The 21,548-nt window shown below is 38.1% G+C and overlaps 3 protein-coding genes across 3 annotated transcripts; 1 reads left to right on the top strand and 2 right to left on the bottom strand.

Annotated features, from left to right (window-relative positions):
* The first annotated feature begins 295 nt into the window (after positions 1–295).
* LOC111325531 (deacylase AADAC) lies at positions 296–7,057 on the top strand. The gene is made up of 5 exons (XM_022929359.2): positions 296–541; positions 2,613–2,877; positions 3,261–3,324; positions 4,210–4,426; positions 5,019–7,057. The coding sequence occupies exons 1-5, from the start codon at positions 374–376 to the stop codon at positions 5,565–5,567; spliced, it is 1,263 nt and encodes a 420-aa protein (XP_022785094.2). The 5' UTR covers positions 296–373; the 3' UTR covers positions 5,568–7,057.
* A 52-nt stretch (positions 7,058–7,109) lies between these two features.
* On the bottom strand, positions 7,110–11,197 carry LOC111325522 (deacylase AADAC). Its single transcript, XM_022929349.2, has 5 exons — positions 11,008–11,197; positions 10,368–10,605; positions 9,690–9,753; positions 9,059–9,257; positions 7,110–8,829 (listed from the first exon to the last, which is right to left on the bottom strand). Exons 1-5 carry the CDS (start codon positions 11,164–11,166, stop codon positions 8,293–8,295), a joined length of 1,197 nt encoding a protein of 398 aa, XP_022785084.2. The 5' UTR covers positions 11,167–11,197; the 3' UTR covers positions 7,110–8,292.
* Positions 11,198–11,871: 674 nt separating this feature from the next.
* LOC111325521 (uncharacterized) lies at positions 11,872–21,508 on the bottom strand. The gene is made up of 13 exons (XM_088726735.1): positions 21,346–21,508; positions 20,822–20,928; positions 19,721–19,827; positions 18,619–18,714; positions 17,702–17,797; positions 16,988–17,073; positions 16,471–16,521; positions 16,004–16,095; positions 15,401–15,476; positions 14,691–14,756; positions 14,106–14,597; positions 13,510–13,600; positions 11,872–12,358 (listed from the first exon to the last, which is right to left on the bottom strand). The coding sequence occupies exons 1-13, from the start codon at positions 21,418–21,420 to the stop codon at positions 12,051–12,053; spliced, it is 1,743 nt and encodes a 580-aa protein (XP_088582861.1). The 5' UTR covers positions 21,421–21,508; the 3' UTR covers positions 11,872–12,050.
* Positions 21,509–21,548: the final 40 nt, after the last annotated feature.

Genomic DNA, 21,548 nt, shown 5'->3' with positions numbered 1-21,548 from the left:
TGTGTACGTTTCTGCCAAAGGAAGACTTACTTTGGCACCAACTTGAGGATTACAGGGGAGGTTAGAGGAAAGCACTTCCTGTTTTGGCTTTTATAGCGTGGACCTGCTGGTCATGGGCAACTTGACTGTAATTCCTTTCCAGACTGGAAGCCTTGAACTAGATATACACTAGGGGTTACTGCACTTAGTGGTGCCTGGTCTTAATGTGCAGTGGCATTTGGGCATTTGGTTGTTAATAGCTAAGTATATTTGTGAATGGTTATACTGGAGTGGGATTGGGAACGACCCCCCATTATTCCCGTATCGCTGTCCGCCTTACTACGTTCTTCGTAATGTCTGGTTGTAACGAGGTTCAGGAGATGCTGTCGAGAACATGCGAACTTTTGTCGTATTCCTCTGTGTTTTCGTAGTATTATTGGCTATTGCTTTTAACAGAGTATACCAAAGATTATTCAACGTTGCATTACCAGACGATTTTCCAATAAATTCAACATGGCAATTCAAGTTGGTTGGGTTTAGTTTCGTGTTAGCAAGGGACCTGGTAAGTTTCTAATTTAATTACTTAATTACTTAAATATCACTCAGATATTTCAGTTAGTACAGTGACTGTCTCGCCAAAAGCTGTTTATGGTGACGAAAATGTTGGATGTGTTTTTTATCCCAGTGTTACAAGTTTTCTTAACGTTTCAAAAGTTCGCAATGTGCTTAGGATTTACTAACCAGTGACAGCGCGCCAAAACACACCAATAACACCAAACCAAGTCTATTTATAGTGACACGAAAACTTTCGACCTCGTCGCCTTACGAAGACTAGCAGCTGCAGTATAGTAGTTGAAACATCGCGATCACTACATTTACGATCTACAGCCTGACTCTACATCGTGAGACATACAATGACTTGAGCTGACATCAACCTCTTCCAACTTGCAACAAACATTCATTTAACTAACCTGTTTTGTATGGAAAACTATCTAATAAGGGCTTCCATTGCAGTTTAGATCTCTTCCATTCCAGAAGTTGTAGTTCTGAACACATAGACAATTTACACTGCCTCTTAATGCATGTTCTTGAATGAGGACGCAGTCTGTAGATGCAATGATGACGTTAGACCCAAAGAAAGGTTTTGTTGTAGGAGGGTTGTACCCTGCAACCCATGACCAACCCCATAGTTAATGAGGCCCACTTCATGAAGCCCAGACTATGATCAATATTAATAAAAATAATGATAATAATAGTAATAATAATAAACTTTATTAATGTGTCAAATCAATAGCAGTTTCCCACTAAATGAGGACACCTAAACTAAGCTAATCTAATGTATATAAAACTAAACTAAACTAATCTAATGTATATGTTGTGGTTCAATTTTATACTTGGTTCAAATTTTATTTTCCTTTGTTCTTGGTCATGTTAATGTATGATAATGAGTTTGAAACAAAGGAAATAAAATTTGGACCAAGGATAAAATTGAACTACAACAGATATAAAATGCATAATATATGTAATCCTGCCCCGTATAGTTGACCCTATATAAATATGTACTACCCTATCCTGTGTAATTAAAATTACATAACATGTCCCAGTGAAGAGCATAGTACCTACCCTGCAAGATATGTAATAATGAATTTCTGTATACTCGTTAAATCATGTCATCACTATGCAATCTTAATAATAGTTTGAACTGTTTCATTTTGATGAGCAGGAAGTGCTTAAGCCTTTGAATGTGTGTATCTCCAGTTCAACCCTTAATTTAGGAGTCTGGGGAAATTTGCTTTGTAACCTTTTGATTAATCAATCAATCAATCAAATCCACCTGCTTTAAAAAATTACCCAGAGTGGATTGACTTCTTGGCTGAGACAAAATGACCATTTGGTAAAACAAACTTGAAACCATCTTTGGCTTGGTCAACATACAATTCCCTTTTAACTAAAGCAACTGCTTCAGGGCTGTGGTCTAGCAGCGCCTGGTGGCCCCTGGTGCCTTACTTTTGCTCTTGGGCAACTCAGGAATCTTAAGTTGTTTCATATAAAGCAACAAGCTGGGCACCCTGGATTTCACAGTTTCAAAGCACAGGGCTCCCTTCAATTTTTCTTAGAGCACAGCCTTGTGCTTATACTTTTCATCTTCTACCTATTTAGGTATGTGGCCTTCATGAGAATAATGTTGTTCCTGAGCAATGTTGCGCATTGTAACAAGTCACAATTTTAGACCCATTTGGTGATTGCAAAGAGGGTCTGAAATCCCGAAATGATTGTTAATATAGTCCAGATATGACAGTTAATTACTCTCTTAACCACAGTAAGAGTTGAAGTCATAATTTGGGCAGAATTGCTCCCAGAAATGATTCAGATGACACTTCCCAGAATTAATAATGAAAATTGACAAACAAATTGGCAGCAAGATTGCATTGTCTTGATCTGGAATTTTTTCAAATTAGATCTTGGGAATTTAGGATCAAGTTAATGAAATTAAAAGGGCTTAGACAGATAGTGCTTCAGTCTTACAGCCAATTAACGTGATATAAAACTGAGAATTTAGAACAAACCCACCACAACTTACATGGACTGCTAGATAAGTATTCACTTCATGACTGACAGTGATCTTCTTTCAGGCTTATATTGGTTCTTTATTTAGACTGGGTGACAACTATTATGCAAATATTGTATCAGTGCTTGCATTTACAAGTGGATTGTACAAGAACAATAGTTACTCTGATGTTTTGGAAATAAATGACACTGAAATATTTGGTGTTCGTGTGAGGATATTCAAACCGGTGAATAAAACTGATGATTCTCTTGGAAGCAAATCCAACGAAGAAATTCTTTTACCAGGAGTAATTTACTTTCATGGTGGAGGCTGGACCATAGGTAGCTTAGGTAAGTTACGTCATCATGACAGAAAAGAAAAGGCTGCTCTCTGCCAAAGGTTGTACTATTCCTTAACACACTAACACCTTGAATACCCCGCTCTCTCCCTGATGCAAAGCTGCTAGTTTTGGTCCTGTGTTTATAAAAGTGGTCTTGCTTAATTTGCATTTCTAAATCTTTATTGATAAGAACTTGCTTAATTTAGTTAAAAAAAAAACATTTGATAATATTCTAGTTTTTCACAATATTAACAATGTAATGAATGGAAAAATGCTTCTGGAGAACTAATCAGATAGGCAGAACTCTGTTACATTTTAGATAAAAAGTGAATGTGCATATTAAACTTTTACTCATAATCCTAACATTAATATGCAAGTACTTCTTCTCTCTAGATGGATATGATGACTTCTGCCGTAGACTTGCAGTGTCAGCTCAAATCGTTGTTGTGAGTGCGGAGTAAGAAACTGCTATTCTGTTATTAACCTCGGGCTAATAAAATTCTTGGCCGGGTTGTTCAAAGCTGGGTCAAGATAACCCAGGGTTGGTATAAAATCTGACTTCAGATCTGAAAGCTTAAAAAGAGAATTAAGGGTAATTCTTTTTGAATGTCTACAATTTGGTGATTGGATGCTCTAAAAAGAATAGGGAAAATTATTCCAAAAAGGCTCTTGAATAGAGAAATAAGGAAACCTTGATTAAAATTTAACCCTGGTTTAGTGCTAATCTGCTTCTGATCAACTGGGCCCTGCTGGCTAATTAAAGCAAAGTTACTTTGATTCTTTTTTTCCCCAACAATTTTTAACTATAAAGTGTATGCCAGCTAAATATATATTTATTTGCAATGGACTGCAACTATTTCTGCAGTCACTTCAGTTTTTCACCTTCTATAAGCTCCTACTACTGGTAGTGTCTCCTCTCCTCTTGCTTCATTGTATTATCTTGTAAATTAATCAAGAGAAGTTAGCAGATAAGTTTGTCTGTTCTCATGATATGTTTGCTGGATAACGTGTTGATGTTTAAAGGAGAAGTTACTTTTTAACCACCTGTGAAAGTGAAGGGCTATTGCTCCTTTTAATAATACACCCTCTTTGAGTCTCAGAGCCATTCTTCTGATTTTACTTCATCCTGCTGTCACTCTTTACTGTTATAGACATCCCAAAAGCAATTACAAGAGCAGGGACCTTTTAAATGCATTAAAACAATTTACAAGAGGTCTACAAAATGAAAGAGAGCATTGTAAATTAATGTTTCTTGTAAATCTCTAACCTCATAATTTGCCTCTTATTGAAAAGGAAAGTAACATTCAAGGTCACCAACTGACCTACTTTTTTTCCTTTTTAGCTACAGGCAAGCTCCTCGGTATATTTATCCAACACAGTTTAATGACTGTTACAATGTAGCTGTTGGCCTCCTCAACCATGGAAAAGACCATGGAGTTGATGTCACACGAGTCATGTTGGTTGGCGACAGTGCTGGTGGAAACTTGGCAGCAGCAGTTTCTCATTACCTGGCTGAAGTCTCTGAGATGCATTGTAGGCAGAATTATTTGAGAGCACAAGTATGTGAAAAAATAACTATTGTGACTGATGGATGTGTGGCTGTTGCCTTGGTTCTCAATTACAGGACATATCTAAGTTTTTGTGCATGCGCAGTAGTGGCTTCTTCAAACAGTGCCACGTCAGGCCGCCAAGTTAAAATCTCTCTAATTTATATGGTTAAGTTTTTATCAATTTTTTGTTTCAATGTTGCATTAGACATGGTTTAGATTGGGAGTTTTCTCGAAGCCTTTTGAAGGATTTTTGATTAAAAGTTTGATTTTACATGGTTTTTCACCGTTTGCGCAGCAATAGCACAGGTCTATATGAAAATGTTTATTTGAACTTCTGTAAAAGAATTAAGGAAATGATCACTGGTTAAAGAAGCTCTTGTTTGTTAAACAAATTCTCCTTGTCAGCAACTTGGGAAATATGTAGAGAACGGTATGAAAGATATGCATACTGATATCAGAGGGTAAAAGATTAAGAGAGTAGGAATGACAAAGTGATGCTAAAGAATTCTTTCCTGCCACCACCTGAGACTGGATGTGATTTCAGGCCCTAGTGTCAATTTGAAATTGGATCTCATGAACTGACTTGTTCCTCTTCCTGTAGATTCTCATCTATCCTGCTTTACAGTTCCTGGACTTTAACTTGCCATCATACACTGCCAATGCAGTCAATGACATACTCTCTCAAGAAGACCATGTCAATTTTGTTTCGCTATACCTTAATGGCTCCGCAGACCTCGTGGAGATTCTTCTGTCTGGGAATCACTCACAACATCTCATCAAAACAAAGTATATGGGGTATCTGAAAAAGTCAACACCAGGCATTACATGGCTTCCACAACCAAAAACAACACTACCACCTGTTCTACTGGAAGCTTTGACCCAATCTAAAGCATCTCCTTTAATGGCAGAAGACTTTAGAGGAGTACCTCCTACTTTTGTTATTACAGCAAACTTTGACGTTTTAAGAGATGAAGGCTTCCTTTATGTAGAACGATTGCGAGATGCAAACATTGAAGTCCAGCACAAGAACTATCAATCTTTTCATGGGTTTGTGACATTAGCTACTGAAGGAGGACCAGCCAGAACAGCTGAGGGAGATGAAGCATTTGCTGATATTGTACAATTTGTTAAAAACATGGTTTCCACCTAGTTTTGGTAATCATACCACACTTGATCTTAGCTGTGGGAATAGTACAAGAAGTCTGTATTTGACACCTGACCAGTTCATGTGTTGTGTTCTTTGGCAACATGCTCCCTCCCCACCCAGGGCCTAGTGGTTCAAAGGCTGATTGGCGTTAATCCAGGGTGAAATTTTTAACCCTGGTTTCTCCATTTCTTAGTTTAAAAGCCTTTTCCAGATAGTTTCCTCTTTTCTTTTCAGAATGTCTAATTATCAAATTGTAGACAAAATAAATTCTGTTAAATTTTCTTTCAAAACTTTCAGATCTAAAATCAGATTTCTCACTAAGCCTGGGCTGTCTTAACCCACCTTTGAACTACCCAATCCAGGGGGCTAAGCGGTCATGGAGACTTTACAAACTGCCATGGAAATCTGTAATGGATTTTAATCCTTTTCATGAGTAGTAGCAGTATCTTAACTTGCTTTATGCTGGGGACTTGGCTGCAATTTTCAGCCGTTTGATTTAGCAGTGTTCTAGCCCTGCCTGAAAGACCATTATTGTGGTCTGTTAGTCCTGGGTTTGTTAATGAAACCCAACAAAGGTCACCTTCCTGAGGTGTGTAATATGTTTAGTCATAGGACAGTAGGTGTTACTCAAATTAGTGGACAAAGTCAAAGCTTGCTGTTAAGGTTCCTCAAAACAAATTTAGTGTTGTGACAAATCACCTTGTTTGAGACTGTTTTATAACTATTTTTTAGGCCTTTAACTCCTGAGATCTGATTGTAAATTCTCCATTCTAGCTGCTAGACATTTCCTTGTAAATTACTTACAAGAATTTGATGTTAGATCAAGATAACTTCTACTTGATAAGTTTGAGTATTCTCATTACCTGTTACCTGGTTAATGTAAGAATAGTATAGGGAGAAGCTACATGTTAATCACTTCTGGGGATTAAAGGGTTACCAGTGACATCACATAACAACAACAGCAAAAAACAATACCAGTCTCTGACACTTTCATTGAAGGCAAGGAAAGCCTAAACTTGGCTCAAGCTTGGTTTTAATTGTAGGTTTTAGGCTATGTTGAAGTTCCCTGTTGACATATTGGATATCACATTTTATTAGCAATTAGAATTTGTTTTAAATCATAGACTTTGTTATTTTAACCCATGCCAGCAAATCATGTTTAAGATCTTCTTTCAACACACATATGAACATAGTCTGAAAGTTTCCCTGGAGGAATACATAGTTGAACAAGATTCTGTTCTGAATGATAATTTTTGACATTGCTGAAAATATTTTTTCTTAATTTGCATCACATGAAGATATTGTTACAAGAAGAAGGATGTGTACCTGTAGCAAGTAGTAAACTATTTATTGTGAAGAACATAATTGTCAATGTTGATGATATTTAATTTGTGAGATATTACCTAGCCATAACTTACAGTAAATGTAAAGAACTAAATTTTTTAGGTGTTTGTTGAGAAATGCTGAACATTAAACTGTATGCATTTTTGTCATTCCCTTTACTTCATTTTTTTAAGTTAAGAGCTGACATAGCTTGCAAGAATGTGTAAGACAAAAACATTTATTATGGCTGAAACCTACCAGTACCTAAGGAAAAAAGGGGGGGAAGTTTCTAAAGAAACTGTGGTACTGCATCACTGCTGTTGGGAAAAGGTTGAATGGTTTAGGTCGCTACAAGGATCAAAATTTGATAAAACTCAACAAATACTTTAATCTACATCTGTCCAGCCAAAAACTACATACTTGCAAGCACATGTCTTACAAACCCATGATTCCCGAGAACAGGACAGGCATGTAACATGTGCTTACATGTATCATGACATTCCTATCTTGAGGGGGTGACAAGGTAATTTGGTTTTATCAACTAGGTTGATACTGTAAATTTGCCACTGTAAAGAGTTAACGTAAAGAGTTTTCTTGTCACCATTTTCCCACCAGTAGTGTAGCTCCACTTACTGCATATAAAACCACACATAACCCACAATTCCTCCATTTGTTCTGATGAAGGGCCAGCACTCGAAACGTCAAAAAAAAAAGTCTAACTTCCCAAAACATGATTTACAAAGGTTATGAAGATGCATTTTACGTCTCGCCTATTCTCCTTAACATGTAGATTACACTACATTAATAAATATGCTCTAGTATGCTTCACAACACTTTGTGGGGGATTTTGGCCTGACAATGGCTGGGCATTGAGCAGTCTACAATTTTTCAAAGAGAATTTTTACAGGTGCACCCTGTTTATGAGTTTATTTTGGGATACAAGGCTAGACCACAGTATTGAGAACTATGCTCCCTACTCTTTGCCTGCAGTGTGTGGGTTCTTTAACTTCTCCTACTAACCAGTACAGAGGAGATGGGGCCTTTGTTTTTCATCCTTGTTTGAGGAGACTAGAATGTCTAACCATCTGCTGACAATCTTCTCAATTATTTTAAGGCACTGAGTGTTGGTCCAGCCCTGGGTTACTCTTGTGCACAAGTCAAACAATTCAAAATGTGATCAAAAAGGTTCCTTTCTATCTCATGAATCAAGATGTATTGTTATCATGCATTGTCTTTTAAAATAAATTATCTAAAATTGTTTGCCAATAAAAATTTAACTAAACTTTTATAGTTTGTTCTACTCTTTTCAAGATGTGAATCAAGTCAAATGGGATGCAATGTCTTTCTGAAAAATTTCTTTAAACTTTTTGACAATAAAAATTTAACTAGATTTTTAGACTCTCTTTTACACTCCTTTCACATAGTCAACTATATCTCTCAATGCCTGATTTAACTCCTCGGTTTCAAAATAAGGCAAGGCTTGAACTACCAAAAAGGCATGGTAACTCATGTAATTTAAATGGGTCACTTTGACACCAGCATCCAACAAACGAGCCCTGTATAAGAGACCATCATCCTTTAGGACATCAAATTCACATGTAATAATTAACGTCTTGGGAAGCCCTTTTAAACTTTCTGCCATTAACGGTGATGCTCTATAGTCCACGAGACCATCTAAAACAGCTACTGGAATTCCATCTGATGGCTTCTTTGGTAGACTTCGTTTTCCTTTATCATCAATCCCAATGTAAGAAGAGTACTTTGTGTTGCGAAGATGCCTGGAATGATTGTTAGCCAAAAAGGATGCGACCATGTTGGGTGTTCCTGTCATGTAATAAGACCAGTATTCTGCTGCTTGTCTCAGTGACAATAATCGAGTGTCATGGTTTTGAAATGAGGGAAGTGAAAAGTCCATGAACTGAAGTGTGGGGTAGATGAGAATCTGCAATCAAAACAAGAGAAAAGTTGAGAACAATCATACAATCTCTGACTCCTAGTTACTAGTTGAGATCTACAACATAAGAAATGGATGTTTCCCACAAGTAAGACCACAAGTAAGATTTGTTACCATGGTGACTTTGTGATTACCTTAGTAACCTCAACAAAAAGATTACTTTGAGTATCTTTCCTAGAATAGACAAAACAATAGGATCTTCTAAAGGTTCCACTACCTCAGCTGCCAGATGTTTGTCCTCATCTCGAAGCTTGAGAGCAACTGCCGCTGCTAGATTACCACCAGCACTGTCTCCCGCAACAATAATACGATTTGTATCAATACCATATTTTCCTCCAGTGGCCAGTAGGGTTTTAACAACAGCATAAGCATCGTGGAACTGGGCAGGGAAAGTGTGTTTGGGTGCTAATCTGTATCTGCAAGGTTGGGTGACAACAGAGCAGCCATAAGCTGTTATCGGATACTTCATCAACTAAAATAACCCTTTGACTCCCATAAGTAATCAAGATGGAATTTCTCCTTACAATATAAATACATTATCAAGAAGACTACTGATGAAAATAAAGAAAATACCAATTAGGGGATTATTAGTTGACCCAATACCAAATTCTCCAAAATAACATCATAAAAGTTGTGTGGTAGACAGCAAGGAGAAGTACTAATAAGATCTGGGAGGTTTTGGCAAGTGTGGCTGTCTTAGGTTCATATCCAACAAGCTTAAGCTGCCCAAGGCATAACGATCTAGGATCAGCATGTCAAAAGGATCTGTGGACTGGGATTCTGGATAACAAATATGGTACATGTTGAGCTCTGTGGTGAAATAGAGAAAGGTCATGGGTAATACTCACTCAACAGCCACCAACACAACATTTGCTTCTTTAGCTAACCGCGAGGTAAATGGATGAAACTGATCTGAAAAATAATTTATAAAAATGTATATTACAAAGAACTGAATAGATGCAAACTTTTGACAATAATAAAAAGCCATGTTTCAAGGTGTAATTTTAAAAGAAATGTAGTACCCATTGTAAGAATCATATGGAGCTGTCATGTTGCTAAATTAATCATTTAATATGTAAATTATAATATGTTGTGTCCAGAACCCCCACTACCGGTGCCTTGTTCCTCGTCCGCCTCTCCACTTTCTTCCCTGTTTCTGCACATTTACCCTCTCTTTGCCCCTTTCGATCATATAACTGTAGATAGACTGAGGATTTAAATGCTCAACATCTTGCACTTATCTCCTGCTTCCTTCCTTCATAAACCTCTTGCTACCTGATCCTTTCTCTCTCCTCTCTTCCACCCTTTCATTCTCAGTTTTTCCGGGTTTCTAATCTCCCTTCTCATTATCCCTTCCTAGATTATAGCTTCCAAATAATTTACAAGAACTTGGTGTTAGATCACCATGACAACATCTCCATAACAACTCTGGGTATTCTCGTTACCTGTTTGCTGGATAATCTACGGAAATTATAGGGAGAAGTTACATGTTATTTCACTCCTGGTAGGGTTTCAATAAAACCTACCGACACTTCCAATAGTAAATCCACCGCCATGTAAATAAACCACACCAGTAGTCATTTTATTTCCATGGATTTTTGGTTTATAAATACGTACAGGGATGTTGGCTATCTTGCCATCCTGGATCTCCAAGTACTTTTCTGATTCTTCATCCTTGGGGAGCACCGATGATAACCTTTGGAGTTCCCCATTAAGATTTTCGAGTGCCGAATTGCCCATCCCAATAAAAGTAGCTGTATAGGCCTTAAAAATAGTTCAAGATAAACTTTAGATCGAGAGGGACGCTTTCAAAGCTTGGGGGCGGAAGCGGACCAAATGATTCCTCATTCCCTGCTTGGTCTGCCTTTATTCTCTAATGATAATTTGAGGATTTTCTGTGTCGTAGATTGCTACTCAAAGGTTAGTTTGACAGTTTCGTCATAAATCGTTCTTGTCCGTTAATAGTTAATTTGTGGGATCGCTTTATTCCCTCTGTATGTGCCAGCGTGCAAAAGTGATCATGAATTGTCTAGAAAAACCTTTTTATGAATCGACGAGACGATTCCACCGACCCAGTTCAGCAAACATTCAATGATAATTCTATCAACGACAAGCTAACTGAGAAAACTTTGTCATGGCGTTATAAACAGCTGAAAGTGTCCTCACCAAAAAGCGGAGCGTATCCAAACCAAAACTGCTTACAAGGAGACCGGTCAACTGGTCGTCTGGCAATCCCTTGGGAATTTCCTGACTATAGTACCAGGTCAAGATAATGCTGATAACAGGGACAACTATCCAACCGAAAATCAAAAGAAAGTTAGCCATGATCCTCTCTGTATGTCACAGCGCACTTTTACTTCGCGTGACTTTTGGATCACGTGAGTCCTGTTGTCAAGCGCACGTGTACTTTAGAGTTTTCTCAGAAGCCTCTAGTTTTATATAAACACATTTTGAGGGTCTCAACGAATTTCGAGCAATTACGGGCATTACAGGTTAAGCCAATGTTACTTGATCAATCGAAGACTATTGCTATGGGGCGGGGGGAGGGGTGGTGGAACTTGCTCAAATTTGGGAAGGTTTTGGGCTGTTCGCAGTTGCAGGAACCGAGGTTTGACGAAGGATTTTGGTGTTCAAATGGGGCTTGAGGGGGTGGGGATAGGCGTGGGGACAGGATTCTCATGGGGCCGATGGTCAAAAATTTTAAACATAGCAATTTGAAGGTACCAGTGATACAACTAGCATTGTTCAAATCTTATTTCTTCTCTTGATTTAAATTTTTGACGGAAATGTTACCAGTTTCCGTGAAATGCAAAATGTAATTGACGTTCTCTCAAGAGATATTAATATTGCTCCCTGTACTGCAGTGAATTCTGGTATTATACTGCAGTGCAGTATATTGTAATATCAAGTTAGAGTGATTACCTTGTTTTTACTAATTTTCACGCGTAAGTGGCGCGCGCACATGCCGGGTTTTAGTGTGGCCAGAAAATCGTCAGTGTTAATTAACTGTTGCACGCTAGCAAGAACCAATTTTTCAAATGTCTTCGGATGTATTTCATTAAGTAGATATATACTAACGTAATGGTTACAGAAACGTGTCTAAAACATGGAATTTTAAAGTGGCATGATCAGGTTTTTTTTTTTTCAAAGGAGCCTTTGCAACTAGTACTTTGCGTCATGATTAAAAACAGGGATTGATGGATTTCTCATCAAGAAGTTGTTGTCTTAGTTTCGTTGGAGACGCTTTCATTGGCTTCAGCCTTTTTCTGATTGTCTCGTTCTTCTTTTGTGGATTCAGTTTGGTCCGGGTCACGCTCACGCGCTTTTTCTCGCGGACGTTCACGTTCACGATCTCTATCACGATCGCTTCGTCGATCTCTGTCACGGTCTCTGTCACGCTCTCTTCGATCGTCACGATATCGATCGCGTGGTTTATCATCACGGTTCTTTCTTGTTTCACGTTCCGCTTCACGATTCTTCTCCTTGGTCCTAGAGTCCTTGGCTCTATCTTTCGGTTCTGAAAGAGACAAAAGCGAAAATCTTTGATATTTCATTTCTATCGCAATGTTATGAATTACATGGAACGTCGAGGGAATTCAATAACGTGTTGCAAAAAAATGGGTCTGGAGATATGGGTTTGAGACCTGGGCGGGTCAATGTGTTGTGTTCTTGGGCAAGACACTTTCCTCTAGTAGGAGACGTTAATTTCCCACGCACGAGAATACTGTGTGATGGATGTCCTCCCTGGGGTGGGTCGGGTGGGTAGTTACAGGGCCGTTCTGAAAACCACTTCTGTGAGAACGCACCCTGTGTAAAGATTATCTATCTATCTATCTATCTATCTATCTATCTATCTATCTATCTATCTATCTATCTATCTATCTATCTATCTCTAAGTGCCTCTCTCTATCTCCACCCAGGAGTAGAAATGAGTACGAGTGAATTGTCAGGGAAGTCCGATGAATTGCTAGGGGGGGCGGGAGGGTAACCTTACGATGGACTGGAATACATACATACATACATACATACATTTATTGAATATATCCCCATCTGGGACTTTTCAGTGAACAAATTAGATTACAAAATTAAAATGCATGCAATACAATACGAATTATATATCTTTAAAATAAAATATGGTCAGTTTAAAAATTCATTCAGAAGAGTGATTTTTTCTGGAATCCCATCCGAGGGGTTAGTGGTAATCTACCTGGTCGCTTCATACTATGGTAACCGAAATAAGCTTTTCTCTCTTAAATTTCTATTAAAACGCGCAAATTTCGCATGACAGAAGCACATCACCACCACAAAAGTTTGGGGGCTAATACTCACAAACCATTCTTTGAGAAAATGACCCCGATTCCTCATGAATTCTGAAGGAACACTTCTGCTAAATGATCATTGATAATTTTACATTTCTCTGTCTCATCATCATTTCTCTAGGTATATGACAGAATGCCTCATACTTTCTTACTTTTTGTATTCCACAACGTTAATACTCGTGTTTCTTTACTCTATTTTGAGGAAAAAGAATCCCCCCCCCCCTGTTTGCAACTTATCATTAAAACGGTCTATTCAAAAGAGGATTATTGAGGAGCGATGCTGTGTGAATCCCAAAGAACGACTGAAGGAGACAAGAAGCAAAGCAAGTGAAAAACTTCTCACATTTACCTGCTGATTCAGTTGCTTTAGGAGCGTCACTTTTAGAGCCTCCTCCTCGTGAAGCTGATCTTGGTTGGTAAATGGCTCGATCAGGACGATCCTAAGATAAACCAAAAATGGTTTTGTCGCACGTGAATAGAAATAATAATAATGATAAAAAAAGAATGACATAGGCAATAAATTTTTAAAGTGACGGCCAGGAATCCCTCTGGGAACAGACTAAATGAGAGTTTTCAGTGGCAGCATGTCAAGAACAGATTCTTCACTGGTGATTACTCAGTCTTAATTTTTCTGTATCCAAACCGAATAACAGCAAACCGAATAACAGAGTCCAAGATGATTTCAAAGAGACTTGGAATGAACAACTCACAAGGAACTGTGTTGGCACTGGGCTCCTCCGAAAAAAGCCATTTACGTTCCTCATGCAAGTGTTTATCAGAGTCACGCGCGAAGCGACGAAAACAAAAAGGCACATGACGACCTGAATAAAATTTATGGACGTGAAAATGTGGCCACGCAAATCAAACTAGAATGTGAGCAAACAATCTGAAAACTGCAAAACTGCACATGAGATTTCTGAACTCAGCTATTTAACACTTATTTACCTTGTTTCGTAATCGTCGTTGCCGAATGATTTCCTCTTCGCTTCGCGCTTTCTCTTCCTTAGCAGCCCCCCTCTCTCTCTCTCTGGAGGGTTTGGCATCACCTGCTTCTGAGTTATCTTCCTCCTTTCTATTTTTCTCTGTTTCATTTTCCTTTGACGTGGCATTTATCTGTTCCTTCTCTTCCTCTCCACCACTTTTCCCGCCCTTGTCAGCATTGGCTGCTTTAGGTAAGGGTTCCCTTCCTTTCGGCTTATCTTCGGGTTCTCGAGCTGGTCGCGAATCCCTTCGACTCTCCGGTCTTCGATCGCGTCGCCCGCTTCCGTCACTCCCGCTTTCCTTTCGGGAGCGATCATCACGTCCACGATCGCTTCCCGAACTATCACCTGTATCTCTTCGATCTCTACGATTACTATTTCGTCTGTCTTCTGGTCGTCTCTCGTCGGAGCGTCGGCTGTCGGGACGCCTTCCGAATCTTCCTGATTCAGGTCGACCCTAAAGAAATCAATAAAAATTACGGAATTCACATGTTATTTGCAACTTTTTTTCACACGATAAATGAGAGAAAGAAACCAATATGCGACCAACCTTTTCTTCTTTTCCTTTCGGAGGGGATTTTGAATCAGACTTCTCTTTGGAAGACAATGGTGCTTGCTTCAAAATAAAAATACGTGTAGCATGCCTTTGTTGTGATGAAAATATCACGCAGTCAGGTATTTGCACATATTAAAGTAAACACACAGTATCATCTCCTTATGATAGCCCCCTTTCCGTTATAGGTTTTAGCCGTGCTCGACGCGTCCCCGTCTGCGTCCCCCACATCCCTTACCCCCTTCCCCACTCCGACCCATGTCAGCCATGAGATTATTTACTTTTCAATACCCGGTTAGGTTCATTGTAGCTACCAAGTCCTCAGTTGTCTCTTAGCTGTACCTGGAAGCTTGCACGCGCGCGCGCGCGCGAGAGAGAGACATAAATAAGTTATGAAGGGGTTGAATGGAAGGTGAAAAAGAAAGGAAAAACTCCTTTTTCCTCTTTCAATCTATCGATCGACACTCATTTCACAGAAGACTGGGCACAGGTTAGAAGATGAAGGTCCCCTGGTCATCGACCCTACTTACCCAAATTGTAAATCCCCGGTTACATTAAGTCCTTAACCAGAGTAGCATCAAACCATGTCTAATTGTCCACCTGTTTGCTTTGTGTGCACTTTAAGAAACCCTAGTCATAACTTCTACTTGTTTGATAATTTGTAGTGTGAGGTATCTGAGTTTGCTTTCAACGAGTACTGTCATTACCTTTTTTTCTTTACTTCCTTTTCTTTCCTGCTCATCTTTTTTTCGACTTCCATCTTTGGCATTTGCATCTTTCCTCCTGGATAGAGCATTACAATAAATCAAACTTGTGATTTTGAAAAGCTTTTATTTGAGGCAATATCTCATGGTAAGTTCTGTCAACAGGTAACAACCATTTAAATAAAAGATGACCCCGGATGACTTTTTACACAAATGTAAACCTTTTTGCACACCAATTTGTTTAATGTTTTGTCTTTTTTTTACTTAGATAACAAGAAAAGTACGCCAAATGAAAAGCAATTACTGCCCTTCGCTTCTGTCTAACTTATCTAAGACACAGTAAAATACTTAAAATTCTTCGGTAAAGAAGAAATCTGGAAACAAGAAAAAGAAAATAAGTCTAGTTTTTAGTCAAGAAGCCCACACCATTGGAGGTTATCTTTTTTTTTTTTTCGGTTTGCTGTTTTACTCAAGAACACAGTGACAAGGCTAAGGCTCGAACCCAACCTGAGTACCGCGCGATAACCATTAGGCCACCGCCTGTCCCACTATTTCAGTAAAACTTTCTCTTTACGTAAAAAATTTGGTTAAGTTTAACTATCATACTCGTCTTTGGGTTTTTCCTCCTTTGGCGGATGGCTGCCACTTTTACCACCAGAATCTTTGTTGGAAGACAAATTCGATGATTTTTTCGGTGACTGGTTTAAATAAAAAATGCACGAGTAAATGGAGAGAAGCAACAGTAAGATAATGTCAAATCTGTTAACCAGTGCTTCTATTGTATGCATAGCGCACCGCAATTCCCGAAAGAAGGCAGCACCGTGAGGTAATGATAGACAAACGATGAGGAAAGATTTATGAAAACTGTAACCATTTACAGAACCTTACTTTGGTTGTTATTTACTGAATACCAACTAAATGCAGATGTTCAAAGTCTTATTTCCATCATTTCCTTTCTTAGTTGTAAAAAGCCGCGTCATACAGCTAACCGTACAAGTATGTAAACTGAATAGCACATGACATCTAATGCAGGCTCGCGCAAACTGAAACAATACAACGAAAAGGAAATTTACCTTCGGTAGTTCTTCTCGGTCGGGCCTTCTCTTCTTATCAGAAATATTTCGCTGTGATAAGAATAAAAGCCAGATGAAATCGTAAAATGTAATACAGACAATATATTACCTAGTCCAGTTAATAGACTTAACGTGGGAGAAGAGGGAAGGATATATACGTATCAGAGAGTGTGAGCCTGTCAGAAACTTATAACTTAGGGCAGAGGTGTGGGGTTTACTATGCAGCCTAGAAGAGGACTTAACAGAGCATTTGCAGTACAGAGTAAAGTTCTTGATACATGTAGAGTTTGCTTGGGAGGAGAAGAAAGGATGGAAACGTATAGAGAGCGGTAGCCTGTCAGAGACTGATAACTTAGGGCAGAGGGGTGGGGGTTTACTGTACAGCCTAGAAGAGGACTTATCTGAGCATTTACAGTATATAGTAAAGCTCTTGGCACATGAGCTAGAAGGATTGTGAAAATGAATTGATTTTATTGGACATTTCAGTGGAAATGTTCCTGTCACTTATTGTACTTACAGATGACATGGGTCTTCCGCGTGGACTCCGCTTCATCTTTAAGTACTCCAGGAGTGGGGTAGTCTTCTTTGCTGCACTGGATGAAGCTAGTGATAAGAAAAATTGCACGTTAATACAACTTAAACAATCCCTAAATTCCACTTTTAAGATGTTGATGACATGAATATATGTGGATAATATATATGGATAATCTCCATTTTATGTTTTCTAGAATATATTAGCTCCAACAAGCTACTCTAAAATTCGAGATGAAATAACGTTTATGATTATGATGTCTATGTATATGATGAGTCTTGTAATAATTGAAATTTCATATGCATACACGTTAATCAATCCCTAAATTCCACTTTTAAGATGTCGATAACAAGTCTCTATCTCTACTTCTAAGATGACAAATAAATATATCTTATTAACCAAGTGCGAGGGCCGTACTGGGAGAATATCGGCCCGAGGTCTGAGCTGCACTCAGTCCGTACAAAAAAGACAGAGGGTCGATATTCTTCCAGTATGGTCCCAAGCAAGCTTGGTTAATAAGAGATTTATTATACGACTGAAGTTCAAAGGGACACAAGTGCAGTATCACTCAGGACCATTTGGGACAGTGCCCGGTCCAATACTGAGAGAATATTGACCAGCAATAGAGCATTTTGATTGGTTGATTTTAGTTATTAGCCCTCTGACTGCCCGAGTCGTATAATAAAACAATGTTTCTACATTTCTTAGCTTCAATCTCCTCCAAATGAGCCTCAACACTTGGGGGAGGTTCTTCATCCTTGTTTAGTGATTCCAGGAAAGCCTTGTAGTCAGGATCTAATGATGATATAAAAAATTAGAGAAAATTGCTGGTAAATAGCATTAATTTAACAGAATCATTGTTTTTTTTTAGCTCTTTTTATTATGTGGCTGTGTCTCACAAGGACTAGGAACTACCGAATACACGAATTTGATTGGCTGAAATCAAATTGAAAGCGGTCTAGATTTTCCCATCTAGACCGGTATCTAGACTGGTCTAGAAAAAAAAGGACAAAGAATATAAATAATTGGCATATAAGACACAGCCATATAATAGACATCTTATTAATTGAGCTAGGTCGGTCTGTATGGGAGAATCTTGACCTCCGTCGCTGGTACAGACCTCACTGTGTTCGGTCTGTACTGGCGACCTCGGTCAAGATTCTCCTATACAGAACTCCCACTCGGTTAATAAGAACTAAATAGCAATGCATAGGGCTTTCACAGTATTCCACCTTTTGGACTGGTTTGTGCTACCAGTACTCCATCTCCGTGAAATTCAGGTCATTATCATTTCCTTTTTCCATTTGGTGTTCAAAACAAAGCCTCTGTTTTGATTTCCCCCTTATCTTTTTTCTCTATATGTAACTGTCCTACACATTACACCTTACACTTCTGGTCAGTTCAGCCATGATGTCATTCTGTTCACAGAAACCTCTGACTTAAGCATTTGAGATCATCTGTTGCTTTCTCATTTGAACCAGAGGCATTGAAAAAGAAATACTCAGAGCTTCTTGGCTTCTAATTTCCCACTAAGCTCATCCTGTATTTTATGAAGAGATCAGTAATGTAATGCATGCTTGGTGATCCAAAAAGCCATGAGAAAATCTTGTGCACACCTTCTAAAATAGTTCCAATTTTTGTATCTTTTTTGACTTTCTTTTTAGGTACAGCTTGGTAAGGAGCATATTCCACAACAGCAGGATATTCTACACCTGATGTTAAAGAAATAGAAGTACTGGTAAGCTTCTCACCACCATAATGACTGTTGGAACAAATGTTCAAAGTCTAAATGACTTGCAATTATATAATTTACAGAACAGTGACTTTGAACTGCCAAGATTCGAAACTGTAAGATTTGGTAGGAATTCTATTAAATATATGGGACCTCTCATCTGGTCGAAGTTACCAAGACACCTAAGAACGATAGAAACTCTAAATTCGTTCAAGAAGAACATAAGAAAAGTCGACCTTTCAACTCTCGTTGAAATTTAAAACTTAACTAAATAACTTTATAATCTTTTTAATTATCTACTGTAAATAACTATCATCTACATATGTAAGTGTATGTGACTTTTAAATTTTTTAGTGTCCCCCATTAGCTTATAGGTAAAAACATAGACACTTAAATAAAGTTTTTCATTTTTTTCATTCATTTCAATCACTGACAGTCAGTCTGAGTGATCATGTGAGTGATAGATTGTTTTAAGACCTGCATCACTGAGTGCCAAATTGACTGTTTTTAACTAGCAACTGCCTGATGAGATAATTGAATGTGTGACTAACTGAACCACGGCCTCACCAAAAGATAGGAAAAATGACTGAGGGATTGAAGTGACCAACAAAATGACTTCAGCTGAAGACAGACAAACGGACAAATAGGCAGATTTCAGAGTATAATTTGAATATATCAACAAAGTTGAAATGGTAAATTGGCCACTGTTACGATTATAAAAGCTGACGTTTCAAGCATTAGCCCTTCGTCGGAGCGAATAGATTTAAGAGTAATTTACAGAAACAAAATGATAACAACAGAACAGATTGAGATGGACCCAGAGAGTAATATACAAAGACAAGCTTGGACAGGCTAGTGTAACAGAGAGCTTGAAACACTGAAATAGTATATGACAAGCTGATGAATAGTGACTGGCCCCTTTTTTCAGATACCAGTAAAAAAAAAAGACAATAATGAAACAGGAAACATGATATTCTTAAGTGTACCTCTGCTGTCCACAAAACAATATCCATCAAACTGATCTCTGAACTTGATTATATCATCTCTATTTTTAAAGTTGATGTATGCTCTTGAAAATGAGATAGGACCAAAGCTGTATAAAAATAGTAAAAATATTTCAACATGAAATAGTTCATAAGCCTTACAAAATAGATTATCTCAATAGTAGTAAAACAACAAAAGAGATTTTATCAGTATTGATCAGTGCATTTTTAATTGGAAAGGTAAACAGAAGTGGGACTCACTGCCAGGTAGCTTATCCCAGTTTCATTAACAGTAGCCGAGTGGGAGAGGGGGTTTCACAAGTAAGCCACTAGCAGGTAGATCTACATGTTTATAGTATACAGCCTACCCAATTCCTTCCAAATTTGTTCAAATAAGTAGACTTCATGTGAAACATACATTGGATATCGACCTTAAAATTGAAGAAAATGCAACTGCAAGAGTCTAACTCTTCAAATCCCCAGGGAAGCCTGGAACTCCCAAGCTCACCAGTCCTTCAAATCTCCTTGCCTGCAATTCTAAACCACCCATTCATACCACATTTTATTGAAAACTTTGATCAAGTCTACTCTCATAGATAACCATTTGTACAGCATTTAGTACAAAAAACAGGAAGTCCACATTCTTAATAGAGATTTCTTTAAAGGATAAGGGGAAGGAAGGATGGGGAGATTATCAAAAACTTGAAACTCTATCCTTCGGGTATATCTCAAGGGTTGGGGGAAAAGATAGTTTATCTTATTTTTTTTATTTATCACAGTTTATGGCATAAAAAATACAGAAGCCAAGAGATGAAATGCAAAAGACTCATAGACCCCATATCAAAGCAGATCACTAATGGTACTAGAGTGAAAAGGATGATGCAAATTAAAATAATTATGGTAGTGATAAATATAAATTAGAGCATTTTTGGAAAATGAAAAGTTCATGTTGTTTACACCTGAATTCTATTAAGACAAGTAGGAAAACTACAAGTGAATTAACTTTATGGAGACCAAGATATATGTAAGTTCTGCAAGATAAAGCCACTTGGCTGATGTCCTCCCCCCAGGAGTACCTTGAGTTATTAACCAAGATCAGCTTACCTCATGTTACTACCGACAAAATAAAAAAAGTCATTCTCAGGAAAGTCTCCAAGTTCTTCTTTCAATTGCTCTTCGGTAAGAGATGGAGGTAGACGGCGGATTATAACCTGAAAGAAGGTTTTGAGTGTCTTTTTAGTGTTTTAATACAATATTCGGAGCAACTTCAGAATACCCGTCCACATCATTTACATCTTTCGGGAGGCTTTGAAGAATGAGGCATAACACAATAGACGCTATTCTTATTTAATGACATGTAAATGAGTGGCCGGGTATTCTGAAGTTTAGCCCTAACTGAACACATAAGGCTATTTTTTTATTTGAATCTCAAGACTTAGATTTCTAACTTGCATTTTTTTAAGCTGCATAAAATGTTCAATCATGCACGCCTGTTGCGTTTTGAAATATCTCAAAACGAAAATACTGCTTGCAAAAAGCAAACACCACTGTTCAGGTGGTAATTGGCCGCCTTCTGGGCTAAACTTGAACTGCATTGAACTGCATTGAAAGTATTTCTACCACAGTACCTTTGTTGGAGAATATATTTTTTCTTTCTTGGTTTTGGGTGCACCAGGTGGTTTTTCGACTTCACTTTTTCCCATTTTCCAAACAAACGTTAAAATTCACTGCAACTTCATCATCCAGTCCATTGCATGTATATCCGCTGCCATCTTTGTTTTGAATGGTGATCAGTACCAGTCTCCTTGCGTTTAGGGCAAAACTCACTTTT

Source organism: Stylophora pistillata, chromosome 7, assembly GCF_964205215.1.
Source record: "Stylophora pistillata chromosome 7, jaStyPist1.2, whole genome shotgun sequence".
Classification (NCBI taxonomy): Eukaryota; Metazoa; Cnidaria; class Anthozoa; order Scleractinia; family Pocilloporidae; genus Stylophora; species Stylophora pistillata.
The sequence above is the reverse complement of the archived record's forward strand: the minus strand, read 5'-3'. Positions and strand labels throughout refer to the sequence as shown.

Bases quoted from the DNA above. Each gene is read 5' to 3' on its own strand.
- LOC111325521 (XM_088726735.1), bottom strand. From the start codon at position 21,420: ATGGGAAAAAGTGAAGTCGAAAAACCACCTGGTGCACCCAAAACCAAG. The intron at 16,522-16,987 runs GTAAGTACAATA...TTCTTATCACAG, and splicing joins GCGGAAGACCCATGTCATCT to CGAAATATTTCTGATAAGAA. The intron at 14,757-15,400 runs GTAATGACAGTA...TTTATTTTGAAG, and splicing joins AAGGAAGTAAAGAAAAAAAG to CAAGCACCATTGTCTTCCAA.
- LOC111325522 (XM_022929349.2), bottom strand. From the start codon at position 11,166: ATGGCTAACTTTCTTTTGATTTTCGGTTGGATAGTTGTCCCTGTTATC. The intron at 9,754-10,367 runs GTAGGTTTTATT...ATTATTTTTCAG, and splicing joins ATTTACTATTGGAAGTGTCG to ATCAGTTTCATCCATTTACC. The intron at 9,258-9,689 runs GTGAGTATTACC...CCAACCTTGCAG, and splicing joins GTTGTGTTGGTGGCTGTTGA to ATACAGATTAGCACCCAAAC.
- LOC111325531 (XM_022929359.2), top strand. From the start codon at position 374: ATGCGAACTTTTGTCGTATTCCTCTGTGTTTTCGTAGTATTATTGGCT. The intron at 542-2,612 runs GTAAGTTTCTAA...ATCTTCTTTCAG, and splicing joins TCGTGTTAGCAAGGGACCTG to GCTTATATTGGTTCTTTATT. The intron at 3,325-4,209 runs GTAAGAAACTGC...TTTCCTTTTTAG, and splicing joins ATCGTTGTTGTGAGTGCGGA to CTACAGGCAAGCTCCTCGGT.